The sequence below is a fragment of the Hemiscyllium ocellatum genome, chromosome 9 (assembly GCF_020745735.1).
Source record: "Hemiscyllium ocellatum isolate sHemOce1 chromosome 9, sHemOce1.pat.X.cur, whole genome shotgun sequence".
In the NCBI taxonomy this organism is placed as follows: Eukaryota; Metazoa; Chordata; class Chondrichthyes; order Orectolobiformes; family Hemiscylliidae; genus Hemiscyllium; species Hemiscyllium ocellatum.
In genome coordinates this window covers 112,851,835-112,873,490 of record NC_083409.1, presented here as the reverse complement: position 1 = coordinate 112,873,490, position 21,656 = coordinate 112,851,835, and the positions used below count along the sequence as shown (strand labels likewise).

General features: G+C 46.0%; 1 protein-coding gene across 1 annotated transcript in view; it reads left to right on the top strand.

Annotated features, from left to right (window-relative positions):
• Positions 1–21,656, top strand: part of LOC132819201 (collagen alpha-1(XXIV) chain) — a 429,304-nt gene that overhangs the window by 200,979 nt on the left and 206,669 nt on the right. Inside the window, exons 13-14 of the mRNA XM_060830653.1 lie at positions 11,540–11,593; positions 13,072–13,116. Coding sequence (XP_060686636.1) covers positions 11,540–11,593; positions 13,072–13,116 — 99 coding nt within the window. The remainder of the gene's footprint in view (positions 1–11,539; positions 11,594–13,071; positions 13,117–21,656) is intronic.

Here is a 21,656-nt window from a genome sequence, read left to right as displayed (position 1 = left end):
TACAGTTTGATAAATTGCTGCTGGTGAAGATGTGTGTTGTGCCGAGTGTGTGTGGAGAATTTGTTATTGGTTGTGATTATAATAGTGACCCACCATCACTCCCAATCTTTCACTGTCTGAGAGTCAGCGGTTCTCTCATGTGATTCCCTTCAATATAGTAGATGGTGAACAGTTCACTGGAAGGTGTAGAGGGAATAGTTTAAATTCCAAGCCAGGCTGTTCAGGGATGCTGTCAGGAAGCACTTTATCACATAAGCATTCCTGGGAATCTTGAAGTCTCCTACACCATCTGTCCACAACCCCTGCAGCCCCCACCCCAAACAAAAGACTTCAAAATGATGCACTGAGATTGATAAGTGTCTGCTCAGCATTGTTTATAAACCTGGGATATTCAGGGGGAAGTAAAATACAGGTCAACCAAGAGCTGAACAGATGATGGAACAAACAAGACGGGCCAAATGGCCTCCTCCACTCCATAGATTCATACAGTGCTGAAAGGCCCTTCGACCCATCAGGTCTGCACCAACATAACTATCACTGAAGGCACACTCATCCCAATTTCCTGCACTTGCTCCATATCCATGAATGTTTGAAAAGTTCATCCAAATATTGTTTAAATGTTGTAAGGTTTCCCGCTTCTGCTGCTCTCCCAGGCAATGCATTCCCGATTCCCACCACCCACTGAGTGAAAATATTTTTTCCAAACTCCCCTCTGAATATCCTGCCCCTTGCCCTAAAACTATACCCTCTCGTGACTGACCTCTCAATTCTCCCTGTCCGTACCCCTCATCATCCTATACACCTCAATCATGTCCTCCTGCAGGATTCTCTGCTCTTGAGAAAACAATCGAAGGCTACTTCCTCTATCCTTTCTGAACATGCTATAATAATGCTCAGAAGACGATATGCCATTAAATGTAGGTTGTGGTTCTCACTGGGGAGTCGTGTGTTCTGACAAAACATTGAAATTTGGTAAAGTGGGTGATTTGGTGACTCGGTGGTTAGCGCTGCTGTCCCACAACACCAGGGACCTCGGTTCGATTCCAGTCTTGGGTGTCTGTCTGTGTAGAGTTTGTACATTCTCCCAGTGTCTGTGTGAGTTTGTGCTCTGGTTTCCTCCCACTGTCCAAAGAAGAGTAGGTTCGGGTGAATTGGCCATGGGCACTTGCCCAAAGTGTCTAGCAATGTGTAGCCGTGAGAAATGCAGGGTTACAGGGATGGGATAGCTTGGTGGGTCTGGGCGGGACATTCCCTGGAGGACAGGTGAGGCCTTGATAGACCAAATGGCCTCTTTCTGCACTGGAGAGATTCTACGAAAGCCTCTAAGTTTCTCTGGATGCTTAGCTGGCACATCTTCAGGGGTTTTACTCAACTTTCTGAAACTCCCAAAGTTGGCACAGAAATATACATTTCACTGGATGTGGGATCTTGAAATGATTAAATTGCTCCTACGTTGTCTTCTGCTTCAAACTCCCTGTACTTCCAACAAGAAAAGCACGCTGCTTAACAAACAATCAAAAATGTGCTCAATAATTTAACATTCCTACTTGGAAGCTCTGATATAAACCAAATAGATTGCAATTCTATTACTTCCAGAGACACAAGATTTATGTTTCATAAACACCTTTAAACACTGTCTGAGGACCCAAAGTGTTGGTACATAATGAAATGCAGTTACTGTTGTAATGTAAGAAACACAGCAGTCAATTTGCACAACACGATCCCACCAATAGTAATGCAATCACCACCTCGGTTGTTTGTATCAGTGGGGGCGCTCAAGAGATAAGTTCCAGAAACAAACCCTGACTGTAGGGCGACAGAGCCATACAACATTACGACAAGTTAGGGTAGGGTTGACGGGGAAAAACTGTTCCCATTGGCTAATGGTACAAGATCAAGTGGGATCAGACCTACAGTTTAGAGAAAGAGATGCTGGAGGAGGAGGAGGAAGAGCTATTAAGCAGTGAGTGTTAGTGACCTGGAATTCAGTGCTGATGAGGCTGCTGAAAGGAGGAAGTGTACTTGAAGGACTGTAGGAACAGAGCAGGGCACTGGGTCTGAAACAATGACAGAAGCTACTAGAGAAACTCAGCAGGTCTGGCAGCATCTGTGGAGAGAGAAAGCAGAGTTAGCATTTCAGGTCCAGTATCCCTTTTTCAGAACTCACTGGGACTGACTGGCTTGCTTTACTTAGAAGTCACACGACACCTAGTTATAGTCTAACAGGTTTACTTGTCCTTTTATTTGCTCCTTTGTCTGGGGAACTGATGAAGGAGCAGCGCTCCAAAAGCTTGTGATTTCAAATAAACCTGTTGGAATATAACCTGCTGTCATGTGACTTATGACTTTGTCAACCCCAAACAACACTAGTACCTCCATGTTTTTACTTGGAGAGCCGGCATGAACTCATTGACCTTGGTCACGGCATGATTCTCAGCTGGAAAATTATGTTCAGTTCTGGGCATCACATTTTGCAGGGTGTCCAGGTGTTGGAGAGGGTGTGGAGGAGTTAACCAGGATGTGACCAGGAATGAGGAATTTTTGTTTTGTGGAGAAACTAGAGACACCAGGAACTTATACAATTCTAACAGGACCAGACAGGACAGATACGTGAAGAATGGTCCCAATGACTGGGGACTTCATGACCAGAGGGTCACGGTTTAATGATAAGAGTTTGTCATTTAGGACTAAGATGAGTCTGTGAAATTCTCTACCACAGGAAACTGTTGAGGCCAAAATATTGAAAACACTCAAGAAAGATGTGGACACGGTTGTCAGAATTAATGGGATCCAAGAATATAGAGTGAAAGCATAAAGAAGGGACTGAGTTGGATGATCAGCTATGATCATATAGAATGGCTGAAGTGGATCAAAGGGCAGAATGGCCTCCTCCTGTTCCTGTCCTATGATTCTGTTTTTTGGGATTGGAATGCTATTAAAACGAGTCTGAAATATTCACAAGAATTAGTACATTGGGTATACATTGTGTATTCACAACATCAGTAAGATGTGAGGGTAAGGTAAAGTTGGATAAACGTGGAATCATCTTGGAGATGACATCAGAAATACAAAAAAAAATTCAGACGAAACGGTGACTTGTGTTGATCCCTCAATCAATGTTGCAAACTGGTAATATGGCTGTGAGAGCTTCCTGTGTACCAACTGGCTGTTGCAGTTTGTACATGACTACAACCACTTGCATGATATTGTGCTCCCGATGTAGAGAAACATGTCAAAGTGTACCACAGAAGCTGTATCACTCGAAATAATAGCAACAAACTAGACATGGAGTATCTTCCTAAATGAGAACAGAAGGAAAGAATAGGAAAGGAATTTCAGAGCTTAGAGCCCAGGCTGATGAAGGAGTGGTGATCGATGCAGAGTCACAACGTTTATTCAATGATAACGTGCTTTGGGACTCCTTAAGGTCCACAGAAGTTCTGATATAAATGCAAGTCCTTCTGACAGATTAGCCATCTTGTCTTGACCTGCTCTCTGGTAAACACGTTCTGAAACGAGAAACCGTTTCAGACACTCAGTGTGGATGGCACTCGGTTTTATAAATTGTCAAACTGAAGAAAAGAAAAAAGCCCTTCAATAAATCGGTGGCACCTCAATGAAGTCAGTTTACAAACCGGGATGTGCTGCAGTCTCTTCAGAGGGTTGGTGTGGACCGAATGGCCTGTTTCCACACTGTCAGGATTCTATCAGTACTGACCCTCTGGCAGAACAACTCTCTGTCAATCTACTGGGACTAAACTGCTTACGTCCAATGAGCCACAAGGAGGCGTCAGATCCTTCTTTATTTGCTACTCTGATACAGTCAGGATTACAGTCAGGAATCATTCCATTACATTTGAAAACCGGATTATTCCAAGTGGAATGATATACTTTTACTTTGTGTTGATAAGTATTATGTTGATAAGTATTATGTTAATGGTCAGATGAGGTGATATTTGATTCTATCAATATGCCTGATGTCATGAGAAATTTGAGCCCTGTAGATTGGGAAAACTGCTCCCAATGGGTGAAAAGATTGAGAACAAGAACATAATACAGACATGATGGACCAAATGGCCTCCTTCCAAATGCAACAATTAGGTGATTGTTATTTATGTTGTAGCTCATCAATTAGTAGTTTCACCTCAGTATCAGAGGGTTGTGGGATCAAGTCTCCATTGAGAGAGACAAAAGCAGAAACTGCTGGAAAAGCTCAGTGGGTCTCGCACCACCTGCGGAGAGAAATCGGTTAATGCTTTGCATCCAGTAACTCAACATTACCAGAGAGATTTGAGCATTGAATGTAGATTGACAGAGAGTTGTACTATCACAGGATCAGTACTCATAGAATCTTGACAGTGTGGAAACAGGCCATTCAGTCCGTACCAATCCTCTGAACAGCATCCCACCCAGAACGACCCCTGTAACCCTGCATTTCCCACAATGGCCCGAACATGGCTCCCTGTTGCTGTGAGACAGCCGTACTAACCACTGAGCCACCATGCTGTCAGGGGCTCAGTACTGAGGGGATTTGCACTGTTAGATGCATTGACAATGATTGTCATTTTGGTGGGTCTATGTGTGACTTTGATATTTCCTGTGTTTTTTATTGTGCATTACCCAGTTTTTCACAGAAATGTCAGGCCATCCCTTTGCACAGAATTGTCCTGAACCCACAGACCTATTGACCCATCTGCTCTGTGCTGGCTTTATACAGCATGCTCCAACCTGTCTTCACTTATCCCTATCAACATATTCCTCATTTCTTATCTTGTGTGTTTATCAAGCTTCCCTTAATTGTACCAACAATATTCACCTTGAACAGTCCCTGTGGGAGTCTGTCTACATCCCTATTACTTTCTGGATGATGAAGCCTCCCTCTAGGTTATATAATGACCGACAATTGTATTGGCCCTTTCCCTGGATATCCCTCACCCCAGCCCCACGGGAAGAAACATTTTCTCTATTTCAATATTATCAAACCTTTTCATAATTTAAGGATTTCAGTCAGATGGTTCTGTTTCCTTGAGTAAGGGTTTCTGGTCTGTCCCACCTTTCCCACTGGTTAAAGGTTTTGTTTCTGGGAAGATGAGCCAAAGGCCATTTGGATTTAGGCCATGGATCAGCCGAGATCTCATTGAATGGTGGAGCAGGCTTGAGGGGCTGAATGGCCTACTCCGGTTCCTATGGAATGTGGGAACATTGTGCTTAGGAGCTTGAGTAGGTCCCTTGGCCCCTTGAGCTATTTGATAAGAGCAAGGTTGAGTTGGTTGAGGTCTTACCTCCCCTTTTCTTTCTGCCCCCATAGTCCTAGACTCTCATATCAGTCAACAAACATCTAACCCGGCCTTGAGAAATCTTGGTAGCTCAGTGAACGGGAGGTCATCCTCTGTATGATTCTACAATAAATTCAACAACCCAGCCTCCTCTATTTTCTTGGAATAAAGAATTCCAGAGACTATAGATCATCTGACACAAAGCAAATCTTCACCTTCAAGAGGGAGACCTCCAATTCTTGAACCTTATTCTGGGAACAGTAAGAACTGCAGATGCTGGGAGTCACAGTCGATAAAATGTGGAGCTGGAAAAGCACAACAGGTCAGACAGCATTGAAGTTGCAAGAAAGTTGATGTTTTGGGGCAAAAGTCCTTCATTAAGACTCAAAACATCGACTTTCCTGCTCCTCTGCTGCTGTCTGATCTGCTGGGCTTTGCCAGCTCCACATTTTATCAACTGTGAATCTTCAGTGTCTGCAGTCCTTACTGTTTCCAAGTTATTTAAAACTATGTAGATAGGCCGACTAGAGGGGAGGCCATGTTGGATTTGGTGCTTGGCAATGAGCCAGGCCAGGGGTCAGATCTCTCGGTGTGAGAGCATTTCGGTGACAGTGATCACAACTCCCTGACCTTTAATATAGTCATGGAGAGGGATAGGAGCAGTTGGTATGGGAAAGTATTTAATTGGGGGAGGGGGAATTACAATACTATTAGGCAGGAACTGTGGAGCATAAATTAGGTACAAGTGTCCTCAGGGAAATGCATGACAGAAATGTGGAGGTTGTTTAGGAAGCTCTTGCTGATAGTGCTGGAAGGGTTTGTCCCATGGAGGCAAGGAAGGGATGGTAGGGTGAAGGAACCTTGGATGACAAGGGATGTGGAACATCAAATAAAGAGGAAGAAGGAAGCTTACTTCAAATGGAGGAGGCAAGAATCAGACAGGGCTTTAGAGGGTTACAAGGTAGCCAGGAAGGAACTGAAGAATAGATTTAGGAAAACGAGAAGAGGGCATGAAAAAGTGTTAGCGGATAGGATTAAGGAAAACCCTAAGGTATTCTACACTTATGTGAGGAACAAGAGGATGTCCAGAGTGAGGGTAGGGCCGATCAGGGATAGTGGAGGGAACTTACGCCTGGAGTCAGAGGAGATAGGGGAGGTCCTTAATGAGTACTTTGCTTCGTATATGCTAGTGAGAAGCAGCTTGACATTTGTGAGGACAGCGTGAAACTGGTGGATACGCTCAAACAGGTTGGTGTTAAGAAGCAGGATATGTTGGAAATTTTGAAAAGCATAAGGATAGGTAAATCCCCTGGCTTGGTGGAGTTTGCATGTTCTCCCCATGTCTACGTGGACTTCCTCCCACAGACCCAAGCTGTGCAGGCCAGATGAATTAGCCATGGGCAATGTTATTTGAAAAGAGGGAAAAAAAATGAGATAAGAAATGACAAGAGAGGGCACACCCCGTGCTCAGAAGCCCTCCCCCAAGGATTCTCCAGGAAGCGAGGGAAGAGATTGCTGCACTTTTGGTGATGATCTTTGCATCTTCACTTTCTACTGGAGTAGTGCCAGATGATTGGAGTGTGGCAAATGTTGTTGCTTTGTTCAAGAAAGGGAATAGGGATGATCCTGAGAATTACAGACCAGTCAGTCTTATGGCAGTGGTGGGCAAATTATTGGAGAAGATTCTGAGAGACAGGATTTATGTTGCTTTGAAAAGCATAGTTTGATTAGAGATAGTCAGTGTGGCTTTGTGAGGGTTAGGTCATGCCTCACAAACCTCACTGAATTCTTTGAGAATGTGACTAAACACATTGATGAAGGTAGAGCAGTGGATGTGGTGTATATGAATTTTAGCAAGGCATTTGAAAGTAAGGAAGTATGGGATACAAGGAAATCTATCTGTCTGGATACAGAATTGACTGACCTATAGAAGACAGAGGGTGATAGTAGATGGAAAGTATTCAGCCTGGAGCTCAGTGACCAGTGGGTGTTCCGCTGGGATCAATTCTGGGACCTCTGCTCTTTGTGATTTTTATAAATGACTTGGACAAGGAAGTAGAAGGCTGGGTTCATAAGTTTGCCAATGACACGAAGGTTCATGGAGGAGTGGATAGTATGGAGGGCTGTTGCAGGTTGCAACAGGACATTGACAGGATGCAGAGCTGGGCTGAAAAGTGGTAGATGGAGTTCAACCTGGAGAAGTGTGAAGTGATTCATTTTGGAAGGTTGAATTTGAATGTAGAATACAGGGCTAAAGGCAGGATTCTTGGCAGTGTGGAGGAACAGAGGGATCTTGGGGTACACATCCATAGATCCTTCAAAGTTACCACCCAGGTTGATAGAGTTGTTAAGAAGGCATATGGTGAGTTGGCTTTCATTAGCAGGGAGATTAAGTTTAAAAGAGCTCTGAGGCTATATTGCAGCTCTATAGAGCCCACTTGCAATTGTGTTCAGTTCTGATCACCTCATTATAGGAAGGATGTGGAAGCTTTAGAGAGGTGCAGAGGAGATGTACCAGGATGCTGCCTGGACTGGAGGTTATGTCTAATGAAGAAAGGTTGAGGGATCTAGGGCTTTTCTCATTGGAGTGAAGAAGGACAAGAGGTGACTTGATAGAGATGTACAAGGTGATGAGAGGCTTAGATAGAGCGGATAGCCAGAGACTTTTTACCAGGGCAGAAATGGCTATCAGGAGGAGGCATAATTTTAAAGTGATTAGAGGAAGGTTTAGGGGAGATGTCAAAGGTAGGTTCTTTACACAAAGAGTGGTGGGTCCATGGAATGCACTGCCAATGGTGCTAGCAGAGTCAGAGATATTAGGGACATATAAGTGGCTCTTGCATAGACCCATGGATGACAGTAAAATGAAGGGTACATAGGTTATTTGATCATAGAGTAGGATAAAAGGCTGGCACAACTTCAAGGTATGAAGGGCCTGTACTGTGCTGGACTGTTCTATATTCATATGCAAAGCCTCTTCCAAGGCTGCCCACTTTCAAGAGGTTTTCCTCCTCCCTCTGAAGAGAGCTCAGTGAGTGTCTCTCCCACTGTGACCCCCTGCTTATCTCCTCTGCCCTGCAGCTCATCGCTGCAAATGTGTTGCTGGTCAAAGCACAGCAGGTTAGGCAGCATCTCAGGAATAGAGAATTCGACGTTTCGAGCATAAGCCCTTCATCAGGAATAAGAGAGAGAGAGAGCCAAGCAGGCTGAGATAAAAGGTAGGGAGGAGGGACTAGGGGGAGGGGCGATGGAGGTGGGATAGGTGGAAGGAGGTCAAGGTGAGGGTGATAGGCCGGAGTGGGGTGGGGGCGGAGAGGTCAGGAAGAGGATTGCAGGTTAGGAGGGCGGTGCTGAGTTGAGGGAACCGACTGAGACAAGGTGGGGGGAGGGGAAATGAGGAAGCTGGAGAAATCTGAATTCATACCTTGTGGTTGGAGGGTTCCCAGGCGGAAGATGAGGCGCTCCTCCTCCAGCCGTCGTGTAGTTGTGTTCTGCCGGTGGAGGAGTCCAAGGACCTGCATGTCCTCGGTGGAGTGGGAGGGGGAGTTAAAGTGTTGAGCCACGGGGTGATTGGGTTGGTTGGTTCGGGCGGCCCAGAGGTGTTCTCTGAAGCGTTCCGCAAGTAAGCGGCCTGTCTCACCAATATAGAGGAGGCCACATCGGGTGCAGCGGATGCAATAGATGATGTGTGTGGAGGTACAGGTGAACTTGTGGCGGATATGGAAGGATCCCTTGGGGCCTTGGAGGGAAGTGAGTGTGGAGGTGTGGGTGCAAGTTTTACATTTCCTGCGGTTGCAGGGGAAGGTGCCGGGGGTGGAGGTTGGGTTGGTGGGGGGTGTGGATCTGACAAGGGAGTCACAAAGGGAGTGGTCCTTGTGGAACGCTGATAGGGGAGGGGAGGGAAATATATCCTTGGTGGTGGGGTCCGTTTGGAGGTGGCGGAAATGGCGGCGGATGATACGTTGTATGCGCAGGTTGGTGGGGTGGTAGGTGAGAACCAGTGGGGTTCTGTCTTGGTGGCGGTTGGAGGAGCGGGGCTCAAGGGCGGAGGAGCGGGAAGTGGAGGAGATGCGGTGGAGGGCATCGTTGATCACGTCTGGGGGGAATCTGCGGTCCTTGAAGAAGGAGGCCATCTGGGCTGTGCGGTGTTGGAATTGGTTCTCCTGGGAGCTGATGCGGCGGAGACGAAGGAATTGGGAATATGGGATGGCGTTTTTACAGGGGCAGGAGAACCAATTCCAACACCGCACAGCCCAGATGGCCTCCTTCTTCAAGGACCGCAGATTCCCCCCAGAACTGCCCCCTGTAAAAACGCCATCCCATATTCCCAATTCCTTCGTCTCCGCCGCATCTGCTCCCAGGAGAACCAATTCCAACACCGCACAGCCCAGATGGCCTCCTTCTTCAAGGACCGCAGATTCCCCCCAGAGGTGATCGACGATGCCCTCCACCGCATCTCCTCCACTTCCCGCTCCTCCGCCCTTGAGCCCCGCTCCTCCAACCGCCACCAAGACAGAACCCCACTGGTTCTCACCTACCACCCCACCAACCTGCGCATACAACGTATCATCCGCCGCCATTTCCGCCACCTCCAAACGGACCCCACCACCAAGGATATATTTCCCTCCCCTCCCCTATCAGCGTTCCACAAGGACCACTCCCTTTGTGACTCCCTTGTCAGATCCACACCCCCCACCAACCCAACCTCCACCCCCGGCACCTTCCCCTGCAACCGCAGGAAATGTAAAACTTGCACCCACACCTCCACACTCACTTCCCTCCAAGGCCCCAAGGGATCCTTCCATATCCGCCACAAGTTCACCTGTACCTCCACACACATCATCTATTGCATCCGCTGCACCCGATGTGGCCTCCTCTATATTGGTGAGACAGGCCGCTTACTTGCGGAACGCTTCAGAGAACACCTCTGGGCCGCCCGAACCAACCAACCCAATCACCCCGTGGCTCAACACTTTAACTCCCCCTCCCACTCCACCGAGGACATGCAGGTCCTTGGACTCCTCCACCGGCAGAACACAACTACACGACGGCTGGAGGAGGAGCGCCTCATCTTCCGCCTGGGAACCCTCCAACCACAAGGTATGAATTCAGATTTCTCCAGCTTCCTCATTTCCCCTCCCCCCACCTTGTCTCAGTCGGTTCCCTCAACTCAGCACCGCCCTCCTAACCTGCAATCCTCTTCCTGACCTCTCCGCCCCCACCCCACTCCGGCCTATCACCCTCACCTTGACCTCCTTCCACCTATCCCACCTCCATCGCCCCTCCCCCTAGTCCCTCCTCCCTACCTTTTATCTCAGCCTGCTTGGCTCTCTCTCTCTCTTATTCCTGATGAAGGGCTTATGCTCGAAACATCGAATTCTCTATTCCTGAGATGCTGCCTAACCTGCTGTGCTTTGACCAGCAACACATTTGCAGCTGTGATCTCCAGCATCTGCAGACCTCATTTTTTACCTGCAGCTCATCGCCCATACTCATTCACAATCCTGCCTCTATAGTCATGTGTCCTTCCTGAGCACTTGTCTGTGTAACCAGCTTGTCCCCCATGGGCTACAGGTAATGTCAGACCACCCCTTATATGGGATCATCCTTGTGAACCTTTGATACATTTTCTGAAAGGTTTCATAATGTGGGGTGTAGGTTATGCACAGCCCGTGTTTCAAATGGTGGCCAAGTGGTTAAGGTGTGGTTAAGATTAAGACTCCATGGGCATATGTCTCTGTTGATAGCTGGGGGTATTTCTGGGTGGTACGGTGGCTCAGTGGTTAGCGCGGCTGTCTCACAGCGCCAGGGACCTCTGTTCGATTCCACCTTTGGATGACTGGCTTGGTGGAGTTTGCATGTTCTCCCCATGTCTACATGGGCTTCCTCCCACAGACCCAAGCTGTGCAGGCCAGGTGAATTAGCCATGGGCAATGTTATTTGAAAAGAGGAAAAAAAAATGAGATAAGAAATGACAAGAGAGGGCACACCCCGTGCTCAGAAGCCCTCCCCCTCCACCCTGTTGTGTCCAGGGATGTGCAGGCTAGGTGGATCACCCATGGGAAATACAGAGTTCCAGGGATAAGGGAGGGAGGTAGGTCTGCATGGAATACTGTGCACACTCAATGGGCTGAATGGCCTGCATTCGCACTGTCGGGATTCTGTGATTCGAATTTGAGTTTAATACAACTGCCTTGCCGTCCTGTGGAAACAGCTCCCGACACTGGCCTTGCTGATGTGGAATTTATTCTTTGTTTTCACAGGGATATCCAGGTGCTATTGGAGCAAGAGGCCCTCCTGGTTCTGATGGCAACCTAGTGAGTTACATCCACCAATCGCTCTTGCTCGTTATACTTTCTGGCTTAAAGGGAAACTGTGTTGACAGCTGTGTAAAGATTAGAACCATCCATTGAAGTGGAATCCCTTGTGACACATGCCCACAGGCACTCGCAGTCCCGGCAAATGCAAATACCCTGAAGATCAGGGCGAGGATTAATACATTACCCCACAATTTCCCCTTCCATCAAAACCTGCCTCAGAAAACTTTCAGCTGTTTACAATGACTCTGACCCAGTAATTTTCTGCAGTTATGCTGTTGCTGCCAAATTAGGAGCAGAATTTGCATTGCAGATGAATGCAAAATGAGTTGCTTTTGTTTTGAATATGTTTCAGATAAATCTTTCATCTCCGGAAGCCACAATGCAGTCTCTGATTCTATGAGGGCATTTTTTTTTCAAACATCTCCATAAATGTTTAAAGAAAAATAATCAAATGTAAAGCTTAAGTGTCTGTTTGGCCGGTTGCTCGTAGCCACTCTGAGCAAGAGGTCAGCTGGTCTTGGTATATCAAAGTCAGAAGTCACATGACACCAGGTTATAGTTCCACAGGTTTATTTGAAATCACAAGCTATCGGAGCACTGCCCCAGTCCTAACCCCGTGGTCAGCGCTCCGAAAGCTTGTGATTTCAAATAAGCCTGTGAGACTATAACCTGGTGTCATGTGATTTCTGACTTTGCCTAAATGTGATAGCCTGGGGTGGAACCAGACCATTGTTTATCCTCCACTCTTTAATGTTTAGAAATGAAACATGTGATGAGGGAGAGGCAAGGCAGGAAGTTGTTGGTGCTGTAGTCCTCGGCAACATAGATGGCACCAAAAAGCTGCCACTCCTCCTGACGGGAAATTCCAAGAAGCCGTGATATTTTGTGAAATGTCCAGACACGAAGCCCCCATGGAGGAAGAGGCGATTGAGACCACCTGAATGATCTGCTACGTTATTGAGGAAAGTGGGTCAAATGGAATGTTCAATCGCTTCCCCACCTCTTTCTGAAGAGTAGGGATGCTTTGAGGTTTCAGGCTGTCAGCACAAATCCAGGTTTAACTCCATCCATGACACAACAGACTCCTGGGAAGACTGGGTGCTCAGCAGAATAGGATTTTTGAGTCTTCCTGGATCTAACTCCATGGGATACAGGAGCAGAATTCAGCCATCCAGCCCATTGAGTCTGCTCCAAATGTTTTTCTCAATGACTTTCAGAGCAGGATGTCAGACCATTGTATAATGTGAACAAATGGGAAAATTAAGACATTTGTTCCATATTGGCTGAAGCACTGAGCATCACTCTGGGTTATTTTCACATGGGCCACAGTTGTAGATAAACCAAGTTACACAGGGCCCTCCTCAAAGCTCCTCTGTTTATAGACAGTTCCATATGACTGAAATTCACTTTATGTTTGTCCAATGAGTGTAACAGGTGTCAGTGTGAGAAACTAACATGGAACTTAATATTTGCAGGGATTGCTCGGAGGAATTGGTCAACCTGGATTTCCTGGCCTCACTGTAAGTGATTTCTGTTTACACAGTACTGTGTTACTCTTCAACTGTTCAATGCGGAGGATGAAGGGATGATCTGATTGAAAGTGTTTAAGATGATAGAAGAATTTGATCGGGTCAGGAGAGTTAATCTGTCTCCTCTGTGAGTGAAAGGGTTGATATGGGAATCAGTGACAAGGGTTAGCACCTTCTGATGTGAACCAGGCCATTCAGGGGGTAATGACAGGAGGCACATCCTCACAATGAGGGCAATAGCAGTCTCAAAGCCTTCCCTCAAAAAGTTATTGAGACTGGGAATCGGGGGTAGTGCTCAATTAATAATTTCAAGACTGAATTTTTTTTTGTTCATTTGTGAGATGTGGGTGTCACTGGCTAGGCCAGCATTTATTGCTCAGCCCTAATTGCCCCAGAGGGCAGTTAAGGGGCAATCACATTGCTGTGGGTCTGGAGTCACATGTTGGCCAGACCAGGTAAGGATGGCAGATTTCCTTTTTGAAAGAACATTGATGAACCAAATGAACTTCTCTCCCCAAAAACCAACAACCGTCTCATGGTTTTATTTAATGACAGATTTTTATTGCACTGAACATTTTTAAATTTATTTGTGGGACATGGGTGTCTCTGGCTGAGCCAGCGATTACTGCCTGTCCCTAGTTGCCTTGAGAAGGTGGTGATGAGCTGTCGTTTTGAACTGCAGTGTGGAGGAGCCAGTCTTGGACAGGGGTGGACAAAGTTAGAAATCACACAACACCAGGTTATAGTCTGACCGGTTTATTTGGAAGGACAAACTTTTGGAGCGCTGCTCCTTCATCAGGTAGCTAGTGAACCGCTGCAGACCATGTGCTGTCGGTAGACCCACAATGCCCTTAGGGAGGGAATGCCAGGATTTTGACCCAGTGACAGTGAAGGAATGGTGATATGTTTTCAAGTCAGGATGGTGAGTGGCTTGGAGGGGAATATGCAAGTGGTGGTGTTCCCATATATCTGCTGCCCTTGTCCTTCTAGGTGTAAGTGGTAGTGGGTTTGGAAGGTGCTGTCTGAGGATGTTTGGTGAATTTCTGCAGTGCATCTTGTAGATTGTACACACTGCTGCTACTGAGCGTGGGTGGTGGAGCGAGTGGATGTTTGTGGATGTGGTGCTAATCAGGTGGGGGCTGCTTTGTTCAGGATGGTGTCAAGTTTCTTGAATTCTTGGAGCTGCCCCCATCCAGGCAAGTAGGGAGTATTCCATCAGCCTCCTTACCTGTGCCTTGCAGATGGTGGACAGGCTTTGGGGAGTCAGAAGGTGGGTTACTTGCCGCAGCATTCCCAGCCTCTAACCTGCTGTCGTAGCCACTGCATCTATGTGGTCAGTCCAGGTCCTTTTCTGGTCAATGGTAACCCCCGGGATGTTGATAGTAGGGGATTCAGTGATGGTAATCCCCAGGATGTTGATAGTGTGGATTCAGTGATGCTAACCTGTGGGCAGCACAGTGGCTCAGTGGTTAGCACTGCTGCCTCACAGCACCAGGGACCCAGGTTCGATTCCAACCTCGGGGTGACTGTCTGGAGTTTGCACGTTCTTCCCGTGTCTGCGTGGGTTTCCTCTGGATGCTCCAGTTTCCACCCACAGTCCAAAAATGTGCTAAATTTCCCATAGTGTTAGGTGCATTAGTCAGAGAGAAATGGGTCTGAGTGGGTTACTCTTCGGAGGGTTGGTTGTGGACTGTTTGGCCCAAAGGGCCTGTTTCCACACTGTAGGGAATCTAATCTCTAACCACCGGGATGTTGATAATGTGGGATTCAGTGATGGTAACCCCTGGGATGTTGACAGTGGGGGATTCGGTGATGGTAATCCCTGGGATGTTGATAGTGGGGGATTCAGTGATGGTAACTCCCAGGATGTTGACAGTGGGGGATTCAGTGATGGTAACCCCCAGGATGTTGATCATGGGGGATTTGCTGAACGTCAAGGCGCAATGGTTAGATTGCCTCTTCTTAATGAAGGTATTTGTGTGGCGTGAATGTCACTTGCCACTTGTCAGTCCAAGCCTGGATATTGTCCATATCTTGTTGCATTTGAACATGGATTGCTTCAGTATCTAAGGAATGGTGAATGGTGCTGAGCATTGTGCAATCATCAGCGAACATCCCATCATCTGACCTTATGATGGAGGGAAAGTAACCTGGGGGTTACCAACACTGAATCCCTCACTATCACCATCCTGGGAATTACCATCACTGAATCTCACACTATCAACATCCTGGGAATTACTATCACTGAATCCCTCACTATCATCATCCTGGGAATTACTATCACTGATGAAGCAGCTGAAGATAGTTGGGCCTGGGATATCCTCCATCTTCCATGGTAGCTTCCGAACCTTAGGCCTCAGGACCTTACCTGAGTCTCTGGGATAGTTGTCTTGTGAAAACACCACTAAGTCTTCTCCTGCCCTGACCGTTTTGAGAGAGTTTGGTTCAGTGAGGGCATTATGGTGGCCAAATGGAATAATGGTATAGATCAGTTTGGATCTCATGTAATTGCAGAACATTATTCATGTTACATGCACACACCAAAACAGAAATTGCTAGAAAAGCTCAGCAGGTCTGGCAGCATCTGTGGAGAGAAAACAGAGTTAATGTTTCAGCCGAGGGGCCCTTCCTCAGAACCCCATTATTAATGTATGGTTATGGATAGGTTTTGTTTTTATAATTGTCATATTCATGCAGCCTACAGTTTTGGCAAGTACTGCTTAAAGCTATTCTGCGCGGAACTATCTTGGTAAGTAACTGCCGTTTCTAATTATCACTTTATGAGCATTTTCTAATGCACTTGTCAGGATCTTCTTGTAAGTCCTTGGCCATCAGTCAACCCATGGGTGTTTTCTAGATCTCAGAATCTAACAGCTGTTCTGAAGACAAGCTAATCTCTGTGTTTTACATGGGAATCATGCCAGTTGCAAATGGCTCATAAATTACTGCTATTAATGGAAGAACGCTGAGGGAAACGAAGCCACGTGGGAAATAATTTGGACTGATACCAACTGAAGGAGTTTGTTCGGCCCATTGTCCCTGTGCTAGCTGCTTGAAATTATTGTTCAATGGATCTCCAGTCCCCACAAGTTATTGTTGAATCCGTTTCCAATGCTCTGTCACTCAGTGCGGTTCCAGATTACAACTACATAACACATTGAAAACAAATTCTCTTTATCCTGCTCTCTTGTTCCTCACTTGAATAAAATCCCCTCTCTTTACTGACCCTCCGGACAGTGGAAAGAGTGTTTCTCTTCAACCTTTCAAAGTTGTTAACAAATCTCATCTTAATGGTTTATTTTCTACGGGAGGATTTAAACAAATGAGAAGATGGTGAGACATTATTGTGGTAAATAGTGAATTATTGAAAACCTGACCAAATCTTTAAACATTGAGTTCATTCTCCAATTCTAATCCTCCAGTCCTGCAAATCTGTTGCCCATGACAACATGAAACATTTATCCTAGAATAGTACATTTTCTTTAATCGTAAGGTTTTTTTTGGAATGTTAAGAAAGCACTTTCCAGATCTTGGAATCCTCCCTAGTGTAAGAAAGGGAAATATTCTTCAGTGAACTGAATAGTCACTAATTGAACATCAAGATGAGTCCTGAAGACATTCGAAAGATCTGTTTATTTCACCAAAATATATAATTCTCTTTGAGATGTGGATGTCAGGGAAAAATTTGAGTTTTGACAAAAATTGAATTATGTTGCAGGAAATAGCAGCATGTTTACAGGAGTCTGGATATTTTTAGGATGAACCTGCAGCTGTTTTAATAAGGATCTGTTCTAAAGCCGGGGATAGGATGGCGAATTGTGCAGGGCAGATTTACCAGAGCACTGCCTGGGCTGAAGCAGTTCAGTTGGACAGAGACGCTGGACAGGTTGAAATTGTTTCCCTCAGAGTAGGAAAGGCTGAAGGGAAACCTGACTGAGATCTACAGAGTTCTGAAGGAGATCACAGAGATAGGTGTGAGGCTATTGAGGGATTTGAAAGCATGGGTGGGAATATTCAAATCAAAGTGTTGCATCTGGGAGCCAGTGTAGTTTTGCAAGACATGGTAGCGTAATGATTACATTACTGGATCAATGATGTAGTTACAGGAGTTTAAAAGCCACCAGCGCAAGGGAAGAATTAAAATTCTACATGCTCCATATACCTGGAATGTGAATCTGGTATCAGTAGCGGTGGTTGTGAAATTGAATACCCGTCTGGTTCACTAATGTCCTTTAGGGAAAGAATTCTGCTGTCCTTACCTAGTGCGGCCTACACGTGACTCCAGACCCACAGCAATGTTTTTGAATGTTGCTTGCCCTCTGAAATGGCCAAGCAAGGCCAATGTAACTAACTACCATGTTCACAATGCTGGCCCAGCCAGTGGCGCCCACAATTGCATAACAAAGGGGACGGGATTTACTGTAAATTCAGATCATCTCTGGACTTTAACAAAAATCATTCATGGGATGTGGGTGTCACTGGCTGGGCCAGCATTTATTGCCCCTCCCTAATTGCCCAGAGGGCCGTGTGGGCGGCACGGTGGCACAGTGGTTAGCACTGCTGCCTCACAGCGCCTGCGACCAGGATTCAATTCCCGACTCAGGCGACTGACTGTGTGGAGTTTGCATGTTCTCCCCGTGTCTGCGTGGGTTTACTCCGGGTGCTCCGGTTTCCTCCCACAGTCCAAAGATGTGCGGGTCAGGTGAATTGGCCATGCTAAATTGCCCGTAGTGTTAGGTAAGGGGTTAATGTAGGGGTATGGGTGGGTTGCGCTTCGGCGGGTCAGTGTGGACTTGTTGGGCCGAAGGGCCTGTTTCCACACTGTAAGTAATCTAATCTAATCTAATCAACCACATTGCTATGGGTCTGGAGTTACATGTAGGCCAGACCAGGTAAGGATGGCAGTTTCCCTCCCTAAATGACATTTGTGACCCAGCTGGGTTTCCCCCTGATAATTGGCAACAGCTTTGTGATCATTATTAGAATCTTGATTCCAGATTGTTATTGAACTCAAATTCTACCATCTGCCCTCGCAGGGTCTCTCCATAATGTTACTTGGGTCTCTGGATTAATAGTCTAGCAATAATTTAGATTGATCCCCTGATGAGTTTAAGATTGTGAGAGATGAAATGTCAATTCCAAAAATCCTCAGGGCACAGTACAATGTGTCAGGAAATGGGAGTGATCCTGCACTCGGGATATTGCAGGCAGCTTTGACAATACATGAGGACTAACATTGGGCATCTCCCACCCACCCATGGGCACCATCCATACAGCTTGATCAGACAATACCTTACAAAAGTGGGCTCTACTTCCAAAGTGCTGTACCAAGAGCAGATGGTGCTGGAGAAACTCAGCAGCCCTGGTAAAGAGAGAAACAGAATCATTGTTTTGAGTCCAGTGGCCCTTCTTCAGAACTGCTGGACTCAAAACCTGAACTCTGCTTCCTCCCCACAGATGCTGCCAGATCTGCTGAGTTCTTCCAGCACTTTCTGGTTTTGTTTCAGATCTCCAAGATCAGCAACTCTTTATTTTTTTTCTTCAAAACTGCTGCAAAACCATCTGAGATACTCAGTGGTCATGACAGGTGCTATATAAATGTAGATACATAAAAATAAGGGGCAGGAGAATGCCCTTGAAGCCTGCCACCATTCAAACTGATCATCCAACCCAGTCCCCCTCCCACTTTCTCCCCATACCCTTTGACCCCTATAGCCCTGAGAACTATGTCCAACTCCTTCTCAAAAACATTCAATGGTTTGGTCTCAACCATGTCCTGTACAGAATTCCACAAGCTCACCTGTTCTGGGTGAAGACATTTCTCCTCAGCTCAGTCCTAAGTGGCTGACCGTGAGACCTGCTGTTCAGGTTGTGAATGCAAGCCTTCATTTCTCTTGGAGACCTGTCAGTTCCCCAGCAGCGTCAGGCTGAGAGAGTAACAAGGGAGAGGTCTAGCTTCCCTGCTCTTAGTTTTGATGTTTTCCTCAGTGCCTTGCCAGGCTAGAGAATAACATTGGGCTGCACCCACCAATGCATTCCAGCTACACATTTTTAAGTTCTGCACCCACCAATTGGTGAGTTCACACATCGGCCTCCACTTGCAGAAGTCACTGCCACTCACGGACTGTGGGGATTCCACACTGAAACAATCTACACAAAGTTGGCTACAAAGTCCAGGCTGGAGTCCCTCCAGCTGCAGAGTTGCACCATAATATGTCCCATCAGTTCAAAACTCATTGGTTGGACCATATTTGAAGAGCAATAAGGAAACACCACTCAGCCCCTCAACTCTGACTGAACATAAAAGAGTTGGTTGAATTCTCTCAGAAGGTTGTGGGTTCAGTTCCTACCTCAGTCTCTCATACACACATTTTCGGTTGGTACCGGCGTGTTCACTGAGGGAATACTGCATACTCTGATGTGTTTCTTTAATGAGAACCAATAGTCTGCCTGCTCCATAGGTACACAGAAAGTTCCCAGGCATTATTCCTGAAAGAGCCAGGAACTCGGTTTATCTGTGAATCAGCATCTCAGAGTGAATGATCAGGTTCCTCTCGCTGGGAGCTTGCTGTGTGTCCATTGGCCACTGTGTTTCCTACAATACAATAGTGTCTACCCTTCAAAAAATATTTTGTTCACTGCACAGCATTTACTGTTGTCCTGCAGTTTTGAAAGATGATATATAAATGCCCATTTGATTGGCACCCCATCCCCTCCCTCCACCACCGATGCTCAGTAGCAGCAGTATGTACCATCCACAAGATGCACTGCAGAGATTCACCAAAGATCTTCAGACAACACCTTCCAAACCCACAACCACTTCCATCTAGAAGGACAAGGGCAGCAGATACATGAGAACACCACCCCCTGTAATTTCCCTCCAAGCCACTCACGATCCTGACTTGGAAATATTTCACTGTTTCCTCAGTGTCGTTGGGTGAAACCTAGAATTCATTCCCTAAGTTCTGCCTACAGCACATGGACTGCAGAGATTCAAGAAGTCAGCTCACCCCCAACACTTTCTCAAGGATTTCTAGGCCAATAAATCCTGACCAGGCAGCGACACCCACATCCCACGAGTGAACAAAAAGAAAGATGTTTTCTTTTATGCATTTTATGAAATCATCAGTAATTTGTATTTTAACTTGATCCATCTGCCTTCGGGCGGTCCAGCAAAACATATGTACCTCTCTGGTCTAAATCATTAGTTGTCGGATTGCTGTTTGCAATTGTGGCATTCTATTGTTGAATAAATAATTGGAACTATGGAACAATTAATTAAACGAAATGTAGGTTAGCTACATTGGTAACACGGCGAAGAAAATACCGCCATAATGGAAGATTCAAAAATCTGTTCCTCCATATTTATGACAGTAGGAAAATTTAAGGGGTGAACAAAAATCAATTGAAGTGTCAATGGTTATAGGAAAAGGCAGGAAGGTGGAATTGAAGGTTATTAAATAGGCCATGATCTCATTGAATGCTGGAGCAGACTCGATGGGCTGACTGGTTTCCTGCTGCTCCGATATCTTATGGTCTAAATGATGAGCATGAAAGTAAGGAAGAAAAAGGGAGGCATTTGATGCTCACCAGAATAATAATCACAGTAGAAATCAGGAAAAGTATCTCAAGGGCAGGAGAGAAGCATATGCTGGAATAAGAGAGGCTAAGAGGAAGGCTGGCTGGCTGTGCTAAAACAAAAAGTAAAATGTTCTTCAAACATATTAATAGTGAAAGGTTTGTGAAGGACAGAGTGGGGCCCATAAGGAACAAGCAGAGAAAGTTATTTACTGAAGCAAAGGATACAGCAAAGGTAATGAATGAATGTTTTGCTTGTGTCTTTACCAAATTAGAAGATGGTAACAATGGCCTAGTTGAAAACGTGGGCATTGAGCAACTGAACAGTATAGTGATAGTGATGTTTCCAGGCCCAGATGGGATTCCAGATTGCTGAGAGAGTTAAGGAAGCAATTGTGGAGCCATCAACAGAAATTTTCCAGGCCTCTCTTAGTTCCAGGAGACTGTAGGATTACACATGTGACACCATTGTTTAAGAAAGGGACAAAGGATAACTCGAGAAACTACAGTCCTGTCAGCTTGACATCAATGGTAGGGAAACGGATGGAGGCCATAATGCAGGATAAGGTAAAGAGACAGAAAAATAAGTTAATTAGACAGTTAACATGGCTTTGTCAAAGACAAGTCATGTCTTACAAATTTAATTAAGTTATTTGATGATGTGACACAGGCAGTGGATGAGGGTATTGCTGTAGATGTTGTATTTTTGGACTTTCAGCAAGCATTGGATATGGTACCACATGACAGGTTTGTTATCAAATCAGAAATGTTCGAGATGATGGTCCTTGGTTGCCTGGATTAGAAGTTGGCTATAGGATAGGAAACAGAGGGTAGGGAGAGATGGGTATCTCTCAGATTGGAGACGAGTTGAAAGTGGTGTTCTCAAGAATCAGTGTTGGGACTGTGGCTTTTTCTGATTCATATCAATGATTTGGAAAGGGGTGTTGTGGGCA